This window comes from Cygnus atratus, chromosome 8 (genome assembly GCF_013377495.2).
Source record: "Cygnus atratus isolate AKBS03 ecotype Queensland, Australia chromosome 8, CAtr_DNAZoo_HiC_assembly, whole genome shotgun sequence".
NCBI lineage: Eukaryota > Metazoa > Chordata > Aves > Anseriformes > Anatidae > Cygnus > Cygnus atratus.
Genome location: NC_066369.1, coordinates 9,483,264 through 9,501,421, shown reverse-complemented (window position 1 = coordinate 9,501,421; position 18,158 = coordinate 9,483,264). Strand labels below are relative to the sequence as shown.

The 18,158-nt window shown below is 47.3% G+C and overlaps 1 protein-coding gene across 1 annotated transcript; it reads left to right on the top strand.

The window, feature by feature from the left end:
* Window positions 1-7,822: 7,822 nt before the first annotated feature.
* Window positions 7,823-11,331, top strand: FASLG (Fas ligand). Its single transcript, XM_035537863.2, has 4 exons — window positions 7,823-8,209; window positions 8,509-8,554; window positions 10,440-10,493; window positions 10,937-11,331. The coding sequence occupies exons 1-4, from the start codon at window positions 7,898-7,900 to the stop codon at window positions 11,329-11,331; spliced, it is 807 nt and encodes a 268-aa protein (XP_035393756.2). The 5' UTR covers window positions 7,823-7,897.
* Window positions 11,332-18,158: the final 6,827 nt, after the last annotated feature.

Sequence of the window (18,158 nt, the reverse complement as noted above, 5' to 3'; positions counted from 1 at the left end):
AAATCAGTATTAAAAAATTCATAATGTCATTAGCTGTGTAGATTCACTGTCCTGAAAGTTCCTTATTGTTCCTAAGAAATGCTGCCTCTGGACTCTGTCTGTAGGTGCAGAGCTTGTTGGGCACTTTTTTTCCTAAAAAAAAAAAAGCCTATTTTTTTTGGTGCTGAGTCAGTGGAGATTGACAAGAGACATTGCTGCTAACAGCAGAGTTCCTCTGTCATAGGATCTGGTGCGTGTCAATCAACGATCGACTCCATATTGCCATAATGGCCACAAGATAGAGCACAGGAAGTTCCGCACCAACATGAGAAAGAACTTCTTCACGGTGAGGGTGACAGAGCACTGGGACAGGCTGCCCAGGGAGGTTGTGGAGTCTCCTTCTCTGGAGATATTCAAGGCCCGTCTGGACGCCTACCTGGGCAGCCTGCTCTAAGGAACCTGCTTTGGCAGGAGGGTTGGACCCGATGATCTTTCGAGGTCCCTTCCAACCCCTTCAATTCTGTGATTCTGTGATATTCTCGTGTTACCTAAACATTTCAACTATGTCCAGGTCTAAACTTTACCATCAACTACTACGTGCTTCAACCACTGAAAAAGCATTTGAGGAACCTACTGACCTGCTTGTGCTGTTGTCAACTGGTGTGTTTGCCTCTGGCAATAGGATGGAGACTGAACCACAGCTTCCTCTTGCTCTGCTTGCTGCTTTTAATTATTTGTAACCGCTTTTTTATTTTTAAAAAAAGGCACACTCCTAAAGTCAAGTTCTTATTTGCTTAATGTAACCCTTTCATGTGGGCTCTTGAGTCATTTTTTACTTCCTATTTCGGTCTTATTAGTGTCACATTGACTAGCTTTCAAAACCTGATTCTTTGAAATCAAGACTCTCCTAAATTGGTCATAATCTATATAGAGTTGAAGGTGGCTTATAAAGCTTGACAAATTCCTGTGGCATTGTGAGTACTTAAAAGGAGGGCCTCGTCTGTCTTGTGATATTTCAGAAGGTTGGACAGTTCTTGGTGCGAAATACCAAGAAATCAGGATTGTGTAGTAAGCGGTGAGGACTGCATTACTGCTCCTTGGGAACAATCACAGCATTGGCAAGAGCCAAGCCTCTGGGGGTTAACAGCTTGCTCAAGCACCTGTCTTGCTTGCCTCTTTCCACAGGTGGGGCAGGAAGGATGCTGTGTTCTCTCAGGTTTCCCCCTGGAGTGCTGGCACTTGTCGCAGGACCTCTCCTGGGCTGCTGCAGTTGCTGTCCCGACAGGAGATGGTCTGCCTCCTCCTCCTGAGGTTTCAGATGTGCAGGGAAGAGATGAGTGTCCAGCTGCTGGGCAGCCTATGGCTGAGGAAGATTTTTCTACCCTTTAAACTGTTATAAAAGCAGATGCCCTGCTTTAAAAACACAACTCCTTTTCCTGACCAACTGGTAACTAAATAGGCATGACTTCCTGGTCTTCATTGTGACTTCTAGAGTGCTTTGAGTCAGATTATGCCAAGCTTATTCAATATAATGCATAACTTCAAAAACCAAACAAATGTATTGGAATAGCCATGAGAATTTTTTTCATTAAAGTACATCTCCCTGTAAATAAGTTATTAATCTGTAGGTGGCTTTGGCAGCAGCCAGTATAGTGAGAAGTGCAGCTGTTGATGATGTTACAATGCAGGGGTCTCATCTTTCAACTTCCTAGGGCATAGCTGTACTGCATGTGACGCGGGTGGACTCTTGTCCAGGATGCCACTGGGAGGTTTTGTGGAGCTGTTGGAGCCACCTGAGCTCTGCTGCAACCTCAGACAAACCACAACACTCAGCTAACAGGTCTGGGGATTACCTTAAGAAGCCTGTCACAGGGAAGGGAGCTGTTTCCTGTTACAAAATCTGTTGCACGCAGAAGCACTTGGAGCACTTTCTGATCTCTTTGCACCGCAAATGTTTCCATCAGGGGACGGATAGTCACAAGCATGCGCTGTATAGATGTATTACTAGCCATATCTGCCAACAGGTTCTTAGGCTATATACATTAAACATCAGTGGAAATCCAATATTTTTAAAATATGAAAACTCTGCTAGCTGTGTGGTATTGGTAGGAAGAGAACTATAGTATGAGGTGCCTTTATGGTGGCTTCTGCTTTTGCCAGCTTGCCATGTGAGATGAGATGGAACAGCTTAACAAGCTTCACTTAATTGGTACAAACATGTTCCACTTCATTTGGAACAATTAAAGTGTAGAGGTCTGACCACAAACTGCTGTGGGTAGGCAGCCACCAAGCAGCATGTCTCATCTCGTGGAAACCCTGAGTGTCGAACAGCATCAGGTACTGCTAAGAAACTACGGGGGTTTGTATCAGCTTGAGAAGAGTTAATGTTCCCAGGCCTTGTTTAGCTAACATGTTAGCTTAGGAAAGGATGGTGAAAATCAGGAATTTTTCCCATGTATTCCTCGATTTGAAAATGATAATTTTAAAAGCTGCCAAGGAGCTTTCTGCTGCTTTACTGCTGTTTCTCATACTGGCTCTATGGCCTGGGAGCTGCAAATGGTCTCAGCATGCTGCTTTTTGTTAGTCTCTTACTAAGTTACAGGTGGGAGGTAGGGCTTTTGATGAGGAATGGACATTAAGTTAATTCTGTGCCTTCTGGAGCTAGCAATGGAAAATGTTTGCCACCCTGAGGGTATTTTTTTCCTTTGTTAGATCTGGTGGCTGGAGGCTACGTCCAGCTGCTGGGTCCTCTACAAAGTCACCGAGAACAAGAATCCCTGTCTGTGACTTTTCAGGAAAATATCTTGAAGCAGTAATGAATCTCTTTTATTAGCCATAACTTGACACGGTTACTGCTGAAATTTCAGGGTTGTACACACAGCCCAGAAAACTACCTGTAGCTCAAGATTACATCTCAGAAATGTCAGCTGCAGGTCCCTCAGTGTTCTGGAAGTTTGGCTGATGTGGGACATGGGTGTGGAGGTGTCTGTGTAATGAAATGGGACATACATGGCTGCGGGCAGCGCAAATGCTGGGGGTGCTGAATTTGCTCAGCGATGCAGAGCTGAGGGGTGAGCCTGGTGGAAGTTGGTGAGGACTGGTAGATCTCATTTTATTTTTTTAATAGGCTGAGAATGGCTGTTCCCAAGGAGGAGTAAAATGGTCAAATACCGACCTAGCCACGTAGGCCAGCAGAACCAGCTGGCATTTTCCAGGGCTGAGGCTGGCTGATGCGCTGGCAATGTGAGGCAGAGTGTCGATCCCATGTGAAGGGTTTGTGAATGCAGTTATTGACGGGAAATCAACATCTGTGTGTTCGCTGTGGTCTTCCTCGCAACCTCTGAGCGGCCACAAAAGCTTGTTCCATTTTCTCTCATGACTAAGTTATTGTACGTTATTTAATAACCTGCTTTTTTTCTTTCCTGTATATTCAAGCAATTGATCCCATTACCTCATAACCTCTGTACTTCATTTCCTTTCTTTTATTACAGATGCAATCAAAAGAAATGAAATCTTACTCTGCTTTCAATCCTCTTCTCAGCTGCTTTGGCTGTTTCCCCTGCTTGATTCTCTCCTGCCTCAGGTCCCAGACAGAAGGGCCCTGCAGAGCCCTGTACCTCTCCTGCTGAACCCAGGGCTGCTGCCCACTTGCTGGGATCACGGTGTAGTTTGCACGTGTTTAATGAACAAGAGAACAACAAAACCTCTTGCTTGCTGGAAGAGGGCCTTAATATGGCAATGCCAGGCCAGAGCTTTCAGAGATGGGTTTTGAAATCTGCTCTTGTGTGAACATGAATGTCTCCCTAGTGGGCTGTGGGCAACAAGGCCACATCTTTACACGTGCCTCATGCTTCTAGCAAAGAGTGGCCGTTAAGGAAATGAAAAGCATCACCTTCCCCTGGGAAAATGGAGCTGTTAAAAAAACATGTAATAAAGAAACAACACTAAGATGTCAGCGCTCATCGCAAGGTCACAACTTGTGGGATGCTGCGTGATGCTGGGGCAGGAACGGCAGCTGGGCTCCAATCCGTGAGCCTTCCACTGCCCTCCTACCTTACTGGAAGCCCAAAGGGGCTGTGCAGGATCCTCAGGGCTGACAATTATCACCTATGTGGGCTGTTAAACCAGACCACTGCCTATCTCAAGAGTCAGGGCAGCGCAGGGCTGGTGGGACCTTTGCTCAATGGCAGAGATCTGGTACTGCTGGGTGAGTTCTGGTGTTTTCTGCACCCCTCGAAGGCTTCAATGGGTGAAGATACTGTTATGTCTGGAGGCAGTTATTCCCAAGCATCCATTCCCCTGTTCAGTCAAAAATGTAATCCTTTTTTGTTATAAATGCTATCTCCTTCAGCTTTGGCTTCCAGTTAGTGGCTCTGGAAAGGCTCTTTCTGAGATAAGAGCCCTCCACTGATGGAAGTCTCGTCTCTCTTTACGGATTTATGTGCTATCTGTCCATAACACTCTGTTCTTGAATGAACCAAGGTGAACAAACACTTTTGCTGTCTGGCAGTTATTGCAGCTCCTTCCTGAACCCCTCTGAAGCTGAATATAAACTTGTAACGTGAGTTGTGGGACTGTCTGTATCTTCCCAGTTAGCCTGGTGCTATGTGTAAGCTCAGACCCATGGACCCTGTGTGCTTTCCCTGCTGCAAGCTCGCGTCCAGCTGGGCAGCCTCTGTGTTGCTTTCAGACCTGTGGTTTATTTCTAGGATGTTATTTGCTATCTAAAGAGTTTGATCTGCAGTCTGTGTTCCTAGACTTGTTTTCTTCTGATTGAATTCTCTGTTCTTGTGGTTTTTTTGGCTATGTCTTATCAGTTATTTTAATCTGCAAATATTACTTGCAGTTAATATAATTATTTCCCAGCTCTGGGGGAAAGGTGTTCAAATAGCACTGTATAGAGGACAATGCCCGGAGTGAAATCAGAAGCCTTTTCCTGGATGGTGCTCTGCTTACTGTTTCCAAGATACCCATTAGGGAGCGTTAATGGGGTGCATCTCTCTTGCCCTGTGTGGCTGGCACTTAGTGGTTTTGTACTAATTGCCTCTCCTGGCTTTCGGGTTAATGTTCTGAAAACAACACACCCTTGGCTTTGAATGCTGTCTTTCTGAATGTTTCTTAACCACTTCTTCAGTTGTTCTTGGGTGTAATTTATGCAGCCTTGTGGGCTTTCAATACTTGCTTTTTAGCATTTCCAATAGTCAGTGTTATAATAGGAAATATTTGTTAATTGCTTTCAGACGTGTATCTGTCCAGAACCTTGATGAGTCTCCCTCCTATGCAGCGGCTCACACTGAACTTAATTGTATTTTTCTGTCAAGTATTAGATCTAGATCATTATCCAAGTTCTGCTTTCCTTGATATATATAAAAAAAAAAGCATTATTTTGTCTTTAAACCTACTGATACGAACTTGTATCTGTATTTCTTAGCTGCTGCCTGATTCTAATTGCTGTCAGTACAAACTTTAGCATAGTGCTGTGTATTGCTAATAAGAACTCCCACCTTTCCTCTGGGGGTAAGGGGAGACAGAGGGAAGAATTCTTCTGAGCAAGTTATTTTTTATCTGTGTAACCATTCCTTGCGTTTTTGCTGATTTTTGGCATACATGATCCTCTGATAAAGGATAGGGAAAGTGTTTACATTTGGAAATCTTCTGGCAGAGAGACAAATAAGACACCCCTTTTGTCCTTATGTCCTTTTTCACTGCTCAGCTGTCCCTGACCAGTATTTTGGGTGAGAACAACCTTGCCTAAATTTTGGCTCCTGGCTTTCATTAATTCACCCACCCATTAAAGAAAAAAAAAAAAAGCATCTTTATGAAAATAGGAAGCAGTGGGTGACTGGTAAGTGCGCTTGTGACATTTAAGAGAGCCTGCTCGTGTGCCCACAATCCCACCAGGATGAGCTGTCTGTGGTGAAATGTCAGAAAAAGGTGGGGGCTTAGCCTGGAGGGTGAAGACCTGTAAATGTCCCCGTGGAGGAGAGGCAGAGGTGACCCTGTTTCAAGAGAGTACTTGGAGACCAAGGAAGTTCTGGGCTTTGGTCCTTGCTCCCTGGGCCATTACTGTATTTTTACAGCAGTTGAGGGGTTCCAGTGGTGTGCATGGCCCATGTTGGGGGGGAAAAAAAAAAAACACAGGTATGGTGGTGCCATCATCCTTGTTGTTCTGAGATGGACTATGTTGAGGGTAGGCATGACCAGGCGTGAACTGCTGGAGGTGGATTTTTGCTACTTTTGTGTCTAGAAACCTAGAAGTACAAGGAAGACGCAGACAGGCTGCTGAAACTATTCATGCTGAGGATCATCACTTCAGCAAGTGGCTGTGGTGAACATCTTCAAAAAGCAGTGGGGTGGCTGGTGGTGCAGGGCTTTGAGGGCACATCTGACTGTTAGAGGTGCGGTTGGAGGCACAGCTCAGCCCTTGCTTTGGAGAAACCAGCGTGCGTATGTTGTTGAAGCATGCTGTCCTCAAACTCCAGTTTTTGATGTTCCAGATCAAAGCCTCTGTGTTGGGGCTGCTTTCTTCAGCCACAAGAGACAAAACTCCAGTTTGTTCTTGCATTAAGCATTTCCTTTGTTCAATACCGTCCCCCTACAAGTACACACACTTATGTCTGTGAAATGGAAGAGCAAATTGCTATGGACAGTGTTTTGAGAGTGCCTGTAAATCTATGGGAAATCTCATTGCCACCACTTAGATATCTGTGGCCAATGAAGCCTTAAATTGAGAAATAAAAATGTTCTTGTCTCCTCATATCTTTGTCCTTGCAGCGTGGCCCAAACTCTGGATCCTTTCTTGAAAGGTAAGAGAAATTCTATGAAGGTGTGTAGCTCAGCATCTACCCCAGGTTTAATCATGAGTCTCTCACCAAGGTTAGGTCCTGCTGCAGCACTCACCATTGTCACGAAGAGAAGATTTAAAAAAAAAAAAAAAAAAAAAAAAAAACCAACAACCCTTCCCTCTCTAATGCTTCAAGAGGGGTGTGGGATTAGAGATAGTATTTGCAGAGGTAAGTGTGGCAGCAGAAGCTGCTGGAAGAGCCTGCTTTTGCCCCAGGGTGATGTTTCTGGCGTTACAGTGCACTGCTTGCTCAGTCTGGCCAGTGCCCCCCTGTGATTTGGTGTGGTGCAGGCAGCCCATGGCACTGGATGTGCTTGGGCTGTTAGTGCTGGGGCAGCTCTGCTGAGGCTGCAACACCAATATCTTCCTCTTGTCAATTGCATTGGTTTGCACAGTGGGATGGTGTCTGGAACCAGGGTATATGCGAAATTATACCCAGGATCTGTGCCATAGGGTGCAGACAAGGTGGGATACAGTGGAGAGCAGTAACTTGTCCTCTGTGAAATGAAGCAACTCTTGAGTGCCTGCAGATGTACTTGGGATCAGGTCTTCATCCTTCTGCCAAGGGGATTGTCCTCAGCTCTGCCTCATGTGCAGGGTGCCAGAAGCAGAAGAGTCTTTGTCGTTCCCTCTGCTCGTGGTGCAGGACACCGCAGTGGAAAAGCAGCTGCCTCTGCCTGAGTGGGCTGCTGGAAAGGGTGGCTGGCCAGTGGGTGTGCGCTGGGCTTGATTACTCAGCCCCTGGCTGCCAGCACAGCCCTCGGGTGCGCTGCTAGCACTTTGCTGGGTACACCTGCTTCCCGAGGCTCGTGTTGTGCGAGCGCCGACTGCCACCAGCTTCGTCCCGCTGTGTGTGTGTGCTGCTGCAGTGTGGGAGGAGCAGGCGGATGCCCCGAACTTGCAGACGAGGGCGGAAGCTTTTGGGGGTTTGCTGTTTCTGCTTGAGGCTTTCATAGAGTTTTGCAGCATTTGAGCTGGGTGTTCACTGCTGGAGTGATGCAGGCATATAAAAGCAGAGCTGGGTCTTCCCCCAGGGCTCAGTCTGGGCCAGCCCCGGCAGTTTTTGGCTGCCACATGGAAGATCACGCAAAGCACGTCCAGCCCATCCCACTCCCAGCCATGCAGCAGAACCTGAACTATATGTACCCACAAATATTTTGGGTGGACGGCTGTGCCAACGCCAGTACCTCCTGCCCTCCGGCACCCCCTATTGCTCCCTTCCCACCACCGGTACCTGATCGGAGGAGAAAGCCAAAGAGCAACAGAGAAAGGAGCAGCATCGGCTTTCTGGTGATCTCTTTGCTGATCCTGATGGCCCTCACTGGAGTGGGGCTGAGCATGTTTCAGATTTTCCATCTGGAGAAGCAACTGGCAGAGCTCAGAGAGGTAAAGTCTGGCTGGCTGCCTGCAGAGGCTGCGGGGAAAAATTGGTGGCAGCAACGTGTCTGCCACGCCAGTGTGAGTGGGGCTGTTTATTGCTGTGGAGGACTGCTCTGTTGGTGACTGTGATATATCTGGATGTCCTTTTGTTTGAGTGCTGCAGGGTCTCTCTCCCTGTATGTTTCTTACCACCTTGCAGCTCTGCCTGAGCTAGCCGTTGTTGAGGATAGTCTTTGGCTGCATCTAGATGATGCCCTTATGCTCTCACCCTGCTAAGAGAGCTTGTCGCTCTTCTTTTTTGACAGTCTGCCAGCACTGAACACATCCCTCCAGCTCTGGAGAAGCTCATAGGTGAGTTGATGTAGGTAGAGGAACTCCTCCTTGCCTGCGTGTGTGAATGCTCCTGTCAAATTCTTTCCTCCTCTTGCAGCTCTGATGCTCTGAAAGTGCTCCCTTCACTTCCTTGGCTAAAGGAGAGCTTTATCTCTGGGGTGTGGAGAAGGAGTCCTGTGCCCTGCCTGCTGGAGCGCTGGTGGTGTCAGCCACGTGTCCTGGGGCAGTCTGCCTCTGCCTTGGGGCTTCCCAGGCCCTAGTGGGGGCTTCCCAGGCCCTAGTGGGGCACTGGTACAGGGGGGATTCTGCTGTGAAAATTAGTTCTGGCTGTCTTAACGCTCAGCAACAATGTGCATGGAACGAGGAGAACAGAGAACCAAGATGGGCACCACACATTTCTGCTTTGTCTCCTCACTTGTTAAGATTTTGGGATGACATATAGGGTTTCGTTTTCTTTGGCTTTGGGGGTGGGGGATTCACTCGCACCCTTGAGAAGACAACTTATTTTTTCCTAAATTTTTTTGGTATGCAGTCTTACTGCAACCAAAAGTAGTTGAGAAGAACCTCATTATATGGTGTTTTTTCTCTTACAAAATGTCATTTCAGTGAAATTGAAACTTTCCAAAGAACCTAGAAATTTCTCTAAATTTAGGGAAGAAAACAGTTTCGGTCTAAATGGAACAATTTTTAAATTGATATTTTGCTTTTTTGCTTTTTCAAACTATTATTTTTACTTTTACTTTCCACATTAATATTCTTAGTGATGAGATATCCTTTTAAAGAAGGCCAAATCAGAATTTTTCAGCTCTTCTAACGTTTTTTGACAGATTTGAAAAGGTTTTTCTTCTTTCCTTTCAGGGTTTTGGTTAGTAGGAAACTTCATTTATTTTCAGGTGTGTTCTGATACAGAATAAAATCAAATTTGGAAATAGACAAAAAATCTGGAAAAAGCAGTCTCCTGGAAATTCTATTTTCAACAAACTTTGTAATCTATTTTTTAAGGGAAGGGAAGCTGTTGTTTTAACTGGATGCTTAGTGCTCTGACCACAGGCTGCTTTAGCAGTAATTGAACACAAGTCATAATTAGTAACCCTTAATTTCTTAAGGGAGATGGATAAAGCCACTGAAATAATGTAAAAGAGAAGGGAGAGAGAGGAGGGAAATTTAATTGGCTTGAGAAAGTAAGTTTTTAAAGTTTGAGAACTTGATGCTTTGAAGAAGATGCTGAGAGGAAGGGCAAGATGGAGCGGGATGGAGTCCAGTCACTGTGACTGGCCAATGTCTCCAGGGGCACCCAAGCCCTCCAGGGAAGGCAGAATTTTGCTACCTGTGTTCTGCCTCTCTGAGGACAGAGTTCTGCCTCTCTGTGGGGCCAGCAGGACCGTTTGTAGGACGTCTCAAATGTCTTTTGTCCAGTTGTAAGGAGGTTTGGTACTCAGCAGCCAGATTTCTACTGCCTTGGGGACTTCTTGGCAGTGCTGGACTGGAGGGGGGGCAGTAAAATAGGCTCCTCTATGACAGCACATGACCAGTCACCTTGGTATGGAAAAAGATGCTAGATAAAGGGGCAGTGTTGTTCCTGTCCTAAACCCTGAGTGAGAGGCTTCTGCTTGAGCCCACTGATGAAGCCATTTTAAGATGAAAATTCTCTCCTTGCTCTTTTGTTTTTCCCCTTGCTTTTGGTCATGTCTGAATCCTTTACTTCATCTTTTTTTAACTCTCCCTATTTCCCTGCAGTATTTGTCTGAGCACCTCTCTGCCTCTTTACATTAAGCCATGGTGCCTAGGTGCCTTGTGCTGCCATGAATCTGCACCCTTTCAGCTTCATGGGCACCTCCCTTCTGCTCTCTGGGCTGGCCTTTCCATCGAGCATATAGCTAATGCTTTCTCTATTTTCATGCAGGGCAGGAGAGACAGGCAGCGAAAAAGGAAGTGAGGAAAGCGGCACACTTAACAGGTATGTGCTGAGGGCCCAGCAAGATGTGGGAGCAGAGGATGGGGCACGTGTGTCTGGGGTGAGAGGGCAGCCTGGCTATTGTTGTAAGGAACTGCCTCATACAGGCTTTTTCAGTTTCCTTTGGTAATGTGTGTGATCTGGCAGCTGGAAGTTACCCCCACAGCTAAAATCTCCCCCTTATTCAGGCTCTTCAATGAGAGCTCTAGTTTTTGGGTTGGGCTTTTTGTCTGTGGAGTGTGTTGGGCAGAAAGCTTTCAGAAGCAGCTCAGCACCAGTTGAGCACATGGCAGGTGAGAGCTCCCACCTCCCCAAGGTTGGAACAGACTTTTCATGCCGTACACATAAAAAGGACATAGAAAGCAGGTGACTTGTGACATGGGGTGTAACTTAAGACATCTTAATGCTTGTACTTACTGCAATGCCTCTCTCCTTTTGGCTTCCAGGAAACCCCACACAGCGGGACCTCCCTTTGGAGTGGGAACCCATCTCCGGCCACGCTTTCACTAATGGCATTCAGTACCGCAACCAGGGCCTCGTGATCAATGAGACTGGCCTGTACTTCGTGTACTCCAACGTGCTCTTCCGGGGAAGCACCTGCAGCAGCCAGATGTTGAACCACGTCGTCTACAAGACAAATCCGACCTCGCCAGGCAGCCACGTGCTGATGGAAGACAAATACATCAATTACTGTGCAAATCAGAAAATGTGGGCCCGGAAAAGCTATCTGGGGGCTTTATTCAAGCTCAGGGAGAGGGACAGTCTGTATGTCAATGTCTCCAAAATCTCTCTGGTTAGTTTTGAGGAATCCAAGACATTCTTTGGCTTATTCAAGCTTTAAATGGCACTGTTGGAGCGTGGCTGGCAGCCCCCCTAACTCTCCCAGGCATGTGCAGGAGGTAAGGGCTGTGTGAGAGGCAGTAGCCCCATGCCAAGCCAGGGTTTCTTGCTAGGAAGAAGGAACCATGTTATGGCCTTCTGCATAAGTGGGCTCAAGTGACTGGTAAAAGCTCTAAACCAGGCCTCTGGGAAGCACCTAGGCTGTCCTGTGGTGATCTGAAGAGAATCACACATTTTTCTGCTCTGAGTAAAACAACAAACCAAAAACGTAGAGCATCAAAGATGCTGTTGAAACTCACTACTTGCTCAAGAAGGCTGCGCTACCTGAGAAGGTGCTGGGGCCTCAACGGCTTTGGCTTACATGTGGTGTTGTGCCCCAGGGAGCTTGGGCCAGCATGCATATGGGGACAGCTGGATGGCATTGAGAAGGCCCCTCAAGCTTGGACCATGCCATACCACACCACAGGTGGTGGTGTTAGAACAAACTCAGGCTCCTTGCCCCAAGCAGTGGCTGCCCGCCCTGCCTGGGCATTTGGCACTGTAATTGCTGTCTGACAGATATCCACCTGCCAGGTGGCTTGTTAAGTGTGATAGATTTGTTTTTGTGTTAAATTATGGACTATTCCCTTTCCAGATAATGCTTCCAGCCCCCTTTATTTAACTTGCCCTGACAGCCTCACAAGGAATGTTCTGGAAGTGGTGGCGCCATGAGGGGGGTCCCAGCCCTGTTGAGAAACCATGATCTGGCTGGTTCCTCTCCACGCCGTGGGGCTGTGGGGGGATGGCTGGGGGGCCAGGTGCCCCCCACATGTCAGCCCCACTCACTGACAAGACCTGAGCAATGTGGCAGTGGAGGACAGTGAAGCCTGAGGTGAAAACAGTGGCTCCAGCCCCTTCCTGCCTTTACGGTGCCTCAGGCCCTCTGTGGAGACCTGGCCCTGGCTGCCACTTGCGTGCCCCCCTGTGAGTGTCTCCTGAGCAAAACAGAGATGGTAAATAAAAATATATTTTTCTAGAAAATGGCACTGTCCTTTCATTTGGCCCTGAAGGCTTTTGGTCAGGGTCTGGGACCCTGCTCCTTCTCCAGCAGCGTGGCAGAAACCTGGCAGCTTGCCTCCACTTTACTCCCTGTCATGGAGCTCTAGGGCAACCAAAATGCTGGATCAGGAATGATGAGGTGGGCAGCTCAGACTGAGTAGCCCAAGCCCTGTTTGGCTATCAGGGAGGGGACTAATCTAGAAATTCAAGCTTGAGCTCAGGTGGTGGGAAACATTTTGAGAAGACCCCCTGTGCTTCTGAAAAATTGTTTTGGGTCTGTTTTGTGAGCTCTGTTTTGGATGTGGTGGCTGGGAGCTCTTCCCTGCGTGCTGGAGATGGTGTGCTGTGGTGTTTGGAGCTGGATACAAGCCTCTCCCCTGTCCCCATCTCATCTTTCCTCCAGGTCTCAGCTAGGTGTGGAAGTGCTTTGGAAGCAGGTCGGTCACTTAGTGCTGAGCACAAGTGCTGCCATCCCCTAAAGCACCAATGCTCCCTCATGTGCCTGCCGGCCCCAGCAGCACTTCACATGGCAGTCTGAAGGGCAAGAGAAGGGCAAGAGAAGAGGTGGTGCTTGGTGTCGAATAGCATTCGCTGACTCCAGTGCCCATGAAGTGGTCCATGAAGCTCTTCCCTTGCATGTGTTAACCTCAGTGCCACCTGCTGTGTTGCTACTGGGCAGTACAAAAAGGCTGTGGTGCCTCACTTTTTCCCTGTTGTCCAGGCTTCTTGTAATTCTGATGTGGTCATAGCAGCACACAACACTTATTTCCTTTTCCAGGGTGCTGCTCTCTGCTCCGTGGTGTGTGGCCTGTGGTCTGCTGCTGCCTGAGTGAGGTGAACACTGCAATTCTCATACAGCTGCTCCTACAGCACTCAGAGCTTTCCATTGTATTTCTCAGGAAGGAAAGTGCCTCTAAAGGTCAAAGATTAGGAACCGTTTAGGAACCTTTTTGGTTGGCTGTTTCTTTCCCACTGCCCTACCTCCTCCTGTTATCAGAGGGACAAACCACACAGTGCAGGGATAGGGGTGTTGGACCTGGACCTGTCCCGGAAAGGCTGGAAGTTTCCATCCCCTTCAGACTTCTGTTTGCACTGTGTTGCTTTCTAGACATCCAGCTGGGGGGTGTGCATCTGTATGTGCATGTGCCTGTATGCTTGCAGCTATTTCTGCAGCAAAACTAGCTGAGCACATTGTGTGTTTCCTTTCTTTGCTGGCAAGCAGCTCAGAGACACAGGTCATTCAGCACCCAAAGGAAACTGGCGCCGAGGCTATGCACTCGGCTAGTGCTGTAGTAATGAAGGGCTGGAAAACTCCCAAAGTTTTGTATAAATCACTACAGATTAGCTCATCTGGCCTCAGTGTAAACTCTGGGGCAGGATGTGGCAGTTGCTATTGATGCACATCAGGAGGGGGCAAGGATCCGTTAGCCTTTTTATCTGATGTGCTGATGTTTGAGATGGTGGCATGGGGAGGTGGACAGTGATGTTATAAATAGCGCTGGGGTCTCTCAAGGTGGACGGAGCTGCCTTTCCTTGCAGTACTAAGCTATGTGCTTTTAGCCTTGCTCCTGAGTCAGAGAGTGGCTGTCACTGTGCTGAGTCAGTGGCACTGATGCCAGCAGCACACGTTTCTGCTTTGCGATCCTTTTCTTAAATAATGTTCCAACCTGCCCGGAGAAAAACCACTGCTTAGCTTGTGGGCTGTAACTAAAGATTCAAAGTAAGGTCATGACAGGATCATACGACTTCAAACTGCACAGAGTTGATTCAAAGAGCGCATGTGCCAGAGCAGTGTTATTGAAGCCATCTGTTTAATTAACAATCTAGTGAGCTATTCATTGATTGGAATACTTGCTTAATGTTAGCATTAAATACTCTGATTATTTAATGTCGACATTGTTAATACTCCTGTGACCACTTAAAATTATTCGATTAAATTTAAATTGTTTGAATATTTTTATTTAAAATGCTCACATATTTTGTTCCCTTCCCAGCAAGGGGATGTCTGTGATTGAAAGGCTTTTCCGGCTGTCTTGGCAGGGCTGACCATTGTGACATTTTTTTTCCTGTTTGAGGAAGTCATTCTTCCTTGTGGGTCATGTTTTTGGATTGCAGTGGTCTAAGCCAAGCTCCTCTCTCCTGAGGGAACAGCCTGGGCCATATGTGGAGGTACCCTGGAGCTTAGGCAATGTTTTAACAGTGCTCCAGAGAGCTGCTCCTCTGCGGAGAACGTGGCTGACAAGAAGTGACAAGCCCAGAGCGATCTGCTGATAAGTTTCTGTTCTGCTCCCAACACCTGGGGGGCTTTCTGGGGTTCAGAGCCTTTCTTCCTAGGCACAGGCGTGCTTTCCTATGTGATCTAGTTCAGACGTGAGCCAGCGGGTCTGTTGCAGGCACACCAAATCTCATGAGCAGCCTAACCCTTTACAGGTGATGTCTGTGTGTCTGGGGTGTGCAGCTGGCCAAACCTGCATGACAGAAGCGTTCATGCTGCTATGTGGCCGAGCACAGTGAGCTGCTTGAGAGAGATGGGCTCGTCTGTGGTTGATGCGTATCAGACGGCATGTTCTATTTACCATGGTAGAGGAAAGGGGAGGGCAGTGTGCTAGTGTCTTTGAAACCTTGGGCAGGTTCTGAATATGTGCAACAACTAAAGTGGCAGGAGGGAAAGGACTGTATAGATCGGGTCTTTGCTTCTTCCACAGTAAAAGTGCAGTGGAGATGAGGGGAAGCCTGGCAAGCTCTAACAGACACAGGATAAATATAAGAGGTGAGGTGAGCAATGAGCAGGGCAGGGTTGGGTGCACCTCCTGCTGCAGCTCAGCTTTCCCCCAACAGAGAAACTGCCTTCAGAGAAGGAGAAATAATCCCTGGGCAGCTATGGCCAGCATCTTTCGTATCTGACATATCAATAGTGCATCTGTGTTGTCTTTTTACCAACTCATGGTTACTCATGATGGGGAGGAAGGTCACTGGCACACAGTGAAGGCTTGAAGGGCATCTGAAACATGGAAGCAGGAGGAGCTGCTGCTGGTCTACAGCTGATCCCCAGCATGTGCTGAGCCAGCAGAGACTCAGACACATGAAACGGTGCCACAACATGGAGCGGCTCTCAGCAGGCTCACTCAGATATGCATCTTGGCTCAGAAACCACACAGCTTAGTCGTTGTAGCTAGCTGTTAAGATGTGTTATATATGACTGTTTCTGCAGCCCTCCAAAGAAGAGTGAGCATGAGTAAGAATGGAAGAACTGATATTTCTGAAGCCACTCTTGAGTCCCGTGACTTCAGAGAGAGCCTTCAGTTTGATCTGACAGGCTTCATTCTTGTTGCTTTTTTTGTGTGTGTTAATGTGTGTGCGCGCTTATTCATTTACCTGAAGACAACCTTAGGGTTTCTGAGTTTCTGTTACAGTATCTTGTGGGGTTACTCCCAGGTCATGGAACTGTAAAGAATCTGCAAGCTAGCTTTTTACTAGGCTGGCAAGGAGTGTTGTTCAGTGGTTAGAGAGCGGAGGAAGGAAGGAAGGCAGGGAAGCTTAAATATTACTATTATTTTTCTAGTGCTCAGAAAAGTAGGCATGTTACATCATGGTTACAAAAGTGTAATTTTAGGCATGACTAAGCGACTGAGGTTTAACGCAAAAGAGGATGAGGTGAATAAGAAGAGAGGACGAGTTTGGATGCAAAGCGAGGGAAGTTACTTAGGTATTTGTGCCTTTTAAAAGACGAGGAAGAAAGGTGTGACAATTTGTTGCTGATTCATCTCTTGGGGTAATGAGAGTCAAATATTCCATTCCCTACAGAACTGAAGCCCTGATAGTCACAAAGTAGGACTGCATTTTGAGGTGCAGGAGACTGCTGGCAGCATCTGCAACAGTGTCCTCTGACAGCTAGAGGTGCAGAGCTCCCTGGCCCCTGCCTGGGGTCTGACCAACAGCACTGCTGTTGGATCCCACCAAAAGGTACTGGTCTGGCAGGTTACCCAGGCCTGGACATCAGCAGGCATGGGAACAGGCACATCAGCTTTCTGTTGTGAATTCTTTCTTTGAAAATAAGCTTCTCTTTGATTTGGGTAGCAAAGAGAAAGTTCTGTGTGGAATAATAAACACTGTGTTTTTCTCTGCCTCTTGTCTCACTATTCCACAGCACGCTCTGTATGGCTCACCCCTCTCTAAGGAGAATAAACTCCACTTTGCAAACAATTTCTATTCTAAATCACAGAGAAGTTTGCATCTGTCACTCTGCTTCCCCTTCTCTACAGCTAGCTTCCTTCACCAACAGATGAAAGTCTCCTTGCACAGTTTTCTTTTGCCACTGGGGATTCCTCTGGTTCCCCTTTATCCAGTCAGTCTTAGGGAGTGATAGCCTGCTGGCCAGATAATTCCCTAGGACACTCAGCTTGGAAACTTGAGCTGGCCTGGGGAGTAGCTGGGCTTTGAGCCACCTGAATGACTGTCATTAAAACAGACTGTGCTCTCCTGAGCTGTATGCTGGGGATGTGCATTCCACCTGGCATAGCTCATGAGATTTTTGTTAACACAGAGACAAAAGATTTCAGAAAAGTCACTGAGACGGAGATTTTTCCCTTCTACTTTAAACAGTCTTCAAGCTAGCTGTTCATGTGGGAGGTTGGATGGATATGAAGTTCCCAAAGCGGGGTTCAATCTGTTTATGGCTGTTGCAGATCTTGTCTATCAGTAGGTCAGACAAAAGAAATGGTATGAGCTGCCACAGTCTCAGTACAGCTCTAAAGGACATGCTGAAAGAGTGACTTGCTATTCTCTCTATCCATGCTCCCTGCTGAGGCATCTGCATGGAGAACAGGTATCCAAGATTTGCCTTTCTTTAAAGTCCTGAAAAAGAAATCCAAATCACAGAAGATCAAGAATGCTTTAGCAGCAAGAGAATGTAATTTGCTCTAATTCCCTGCTTGGTTTCAACAGGACAGAACCAGGAGAAATTCAGCCTATTCAATAAATATATCACATTCCTGTGCTTGGTTTGGGAAAGGGCAGGTTGCCTGGTTAGTTTTTAAATAAGCCCAGAAGTGCACTGTTGCAGCCTGTGCAGTGGTCCTTGCTGTTGTGCTCTGAAATCAATCCTGTGAGTCCTTGCCACTGAGCAGCCCTGCCGGGCTGCGTGGGGCTTTGCGCATGCATTGTTTTGCTGCTGCGAGCTAATTTAAGGCTTGGTGTGGTAGGGAGTTGTTGTGGCTTAGTGAGCTACTCGTCTCTTAGCAGAGCCGTGGCCACTGGAAACATGAAAGAGTTGTCAGCCTTTGAAGTTCTGGGGGTTGTTTCTGCCTCTTGCCCACAGCTGCACTTGCTTAATTTATCTGAGTTCCTAAGGACTCAAGTGCAGAGCTTTGCAAGGCCTCTTCTATCACCCTACTCTAAATTTGCAGAGAGGGTAGGAAATGACCATTTTGAAGGCTTGCTTGAAATTCCCTACTCGCATCCTGCAGAGACCCTGCCTGCTGGGATGGAGGATGTGTCAGGCAAGGCTGTTTAAGAAGAGAAGAGGACAGTAATTGCTTGATCCAGCTGGAATCACCCTTAGGTATTGCCAGGTCTGCACATGGAGCTTGTCTCCTTCCCTGCCCTGGTAGTATTTGTTTTATCTTCATATGCATTTTCTTCTGCACAGGGGCGTGTTCAGTGGCAAGACACGGTGTGTACCATCTAGCAGAACACACATTCCAAATAGTCACGGCATCGGGTGCCATCCCACTTACACAACTGATGTTTTAGACCTGGCGAGGCCACCTACACAGCGCTACAACAGAAGTA

Coding starts and splice junctions, on each gene's coding strand:
- FASLG (XM_035537863.2), top strand. CDS start 7,898: ATGGAAGATCACGCAAAGCACGTCCAGCCCATCCCACTCCCAGCCATG. Junction 8,555..10,439: donor AGCTCTGGAGAAGCTCATAG/GTGAGTTGATGT, acceptor ATTTTCATGCAG/GGCAGGAGAGACAGGCAGCG. Junction 10,494..10,936: donor GAAAGCGGCACACTTAACAG/GTATGTGCTGAG, acceptor TTTGGCTTCCAG/GAAACCCCACACAGCGGGAC.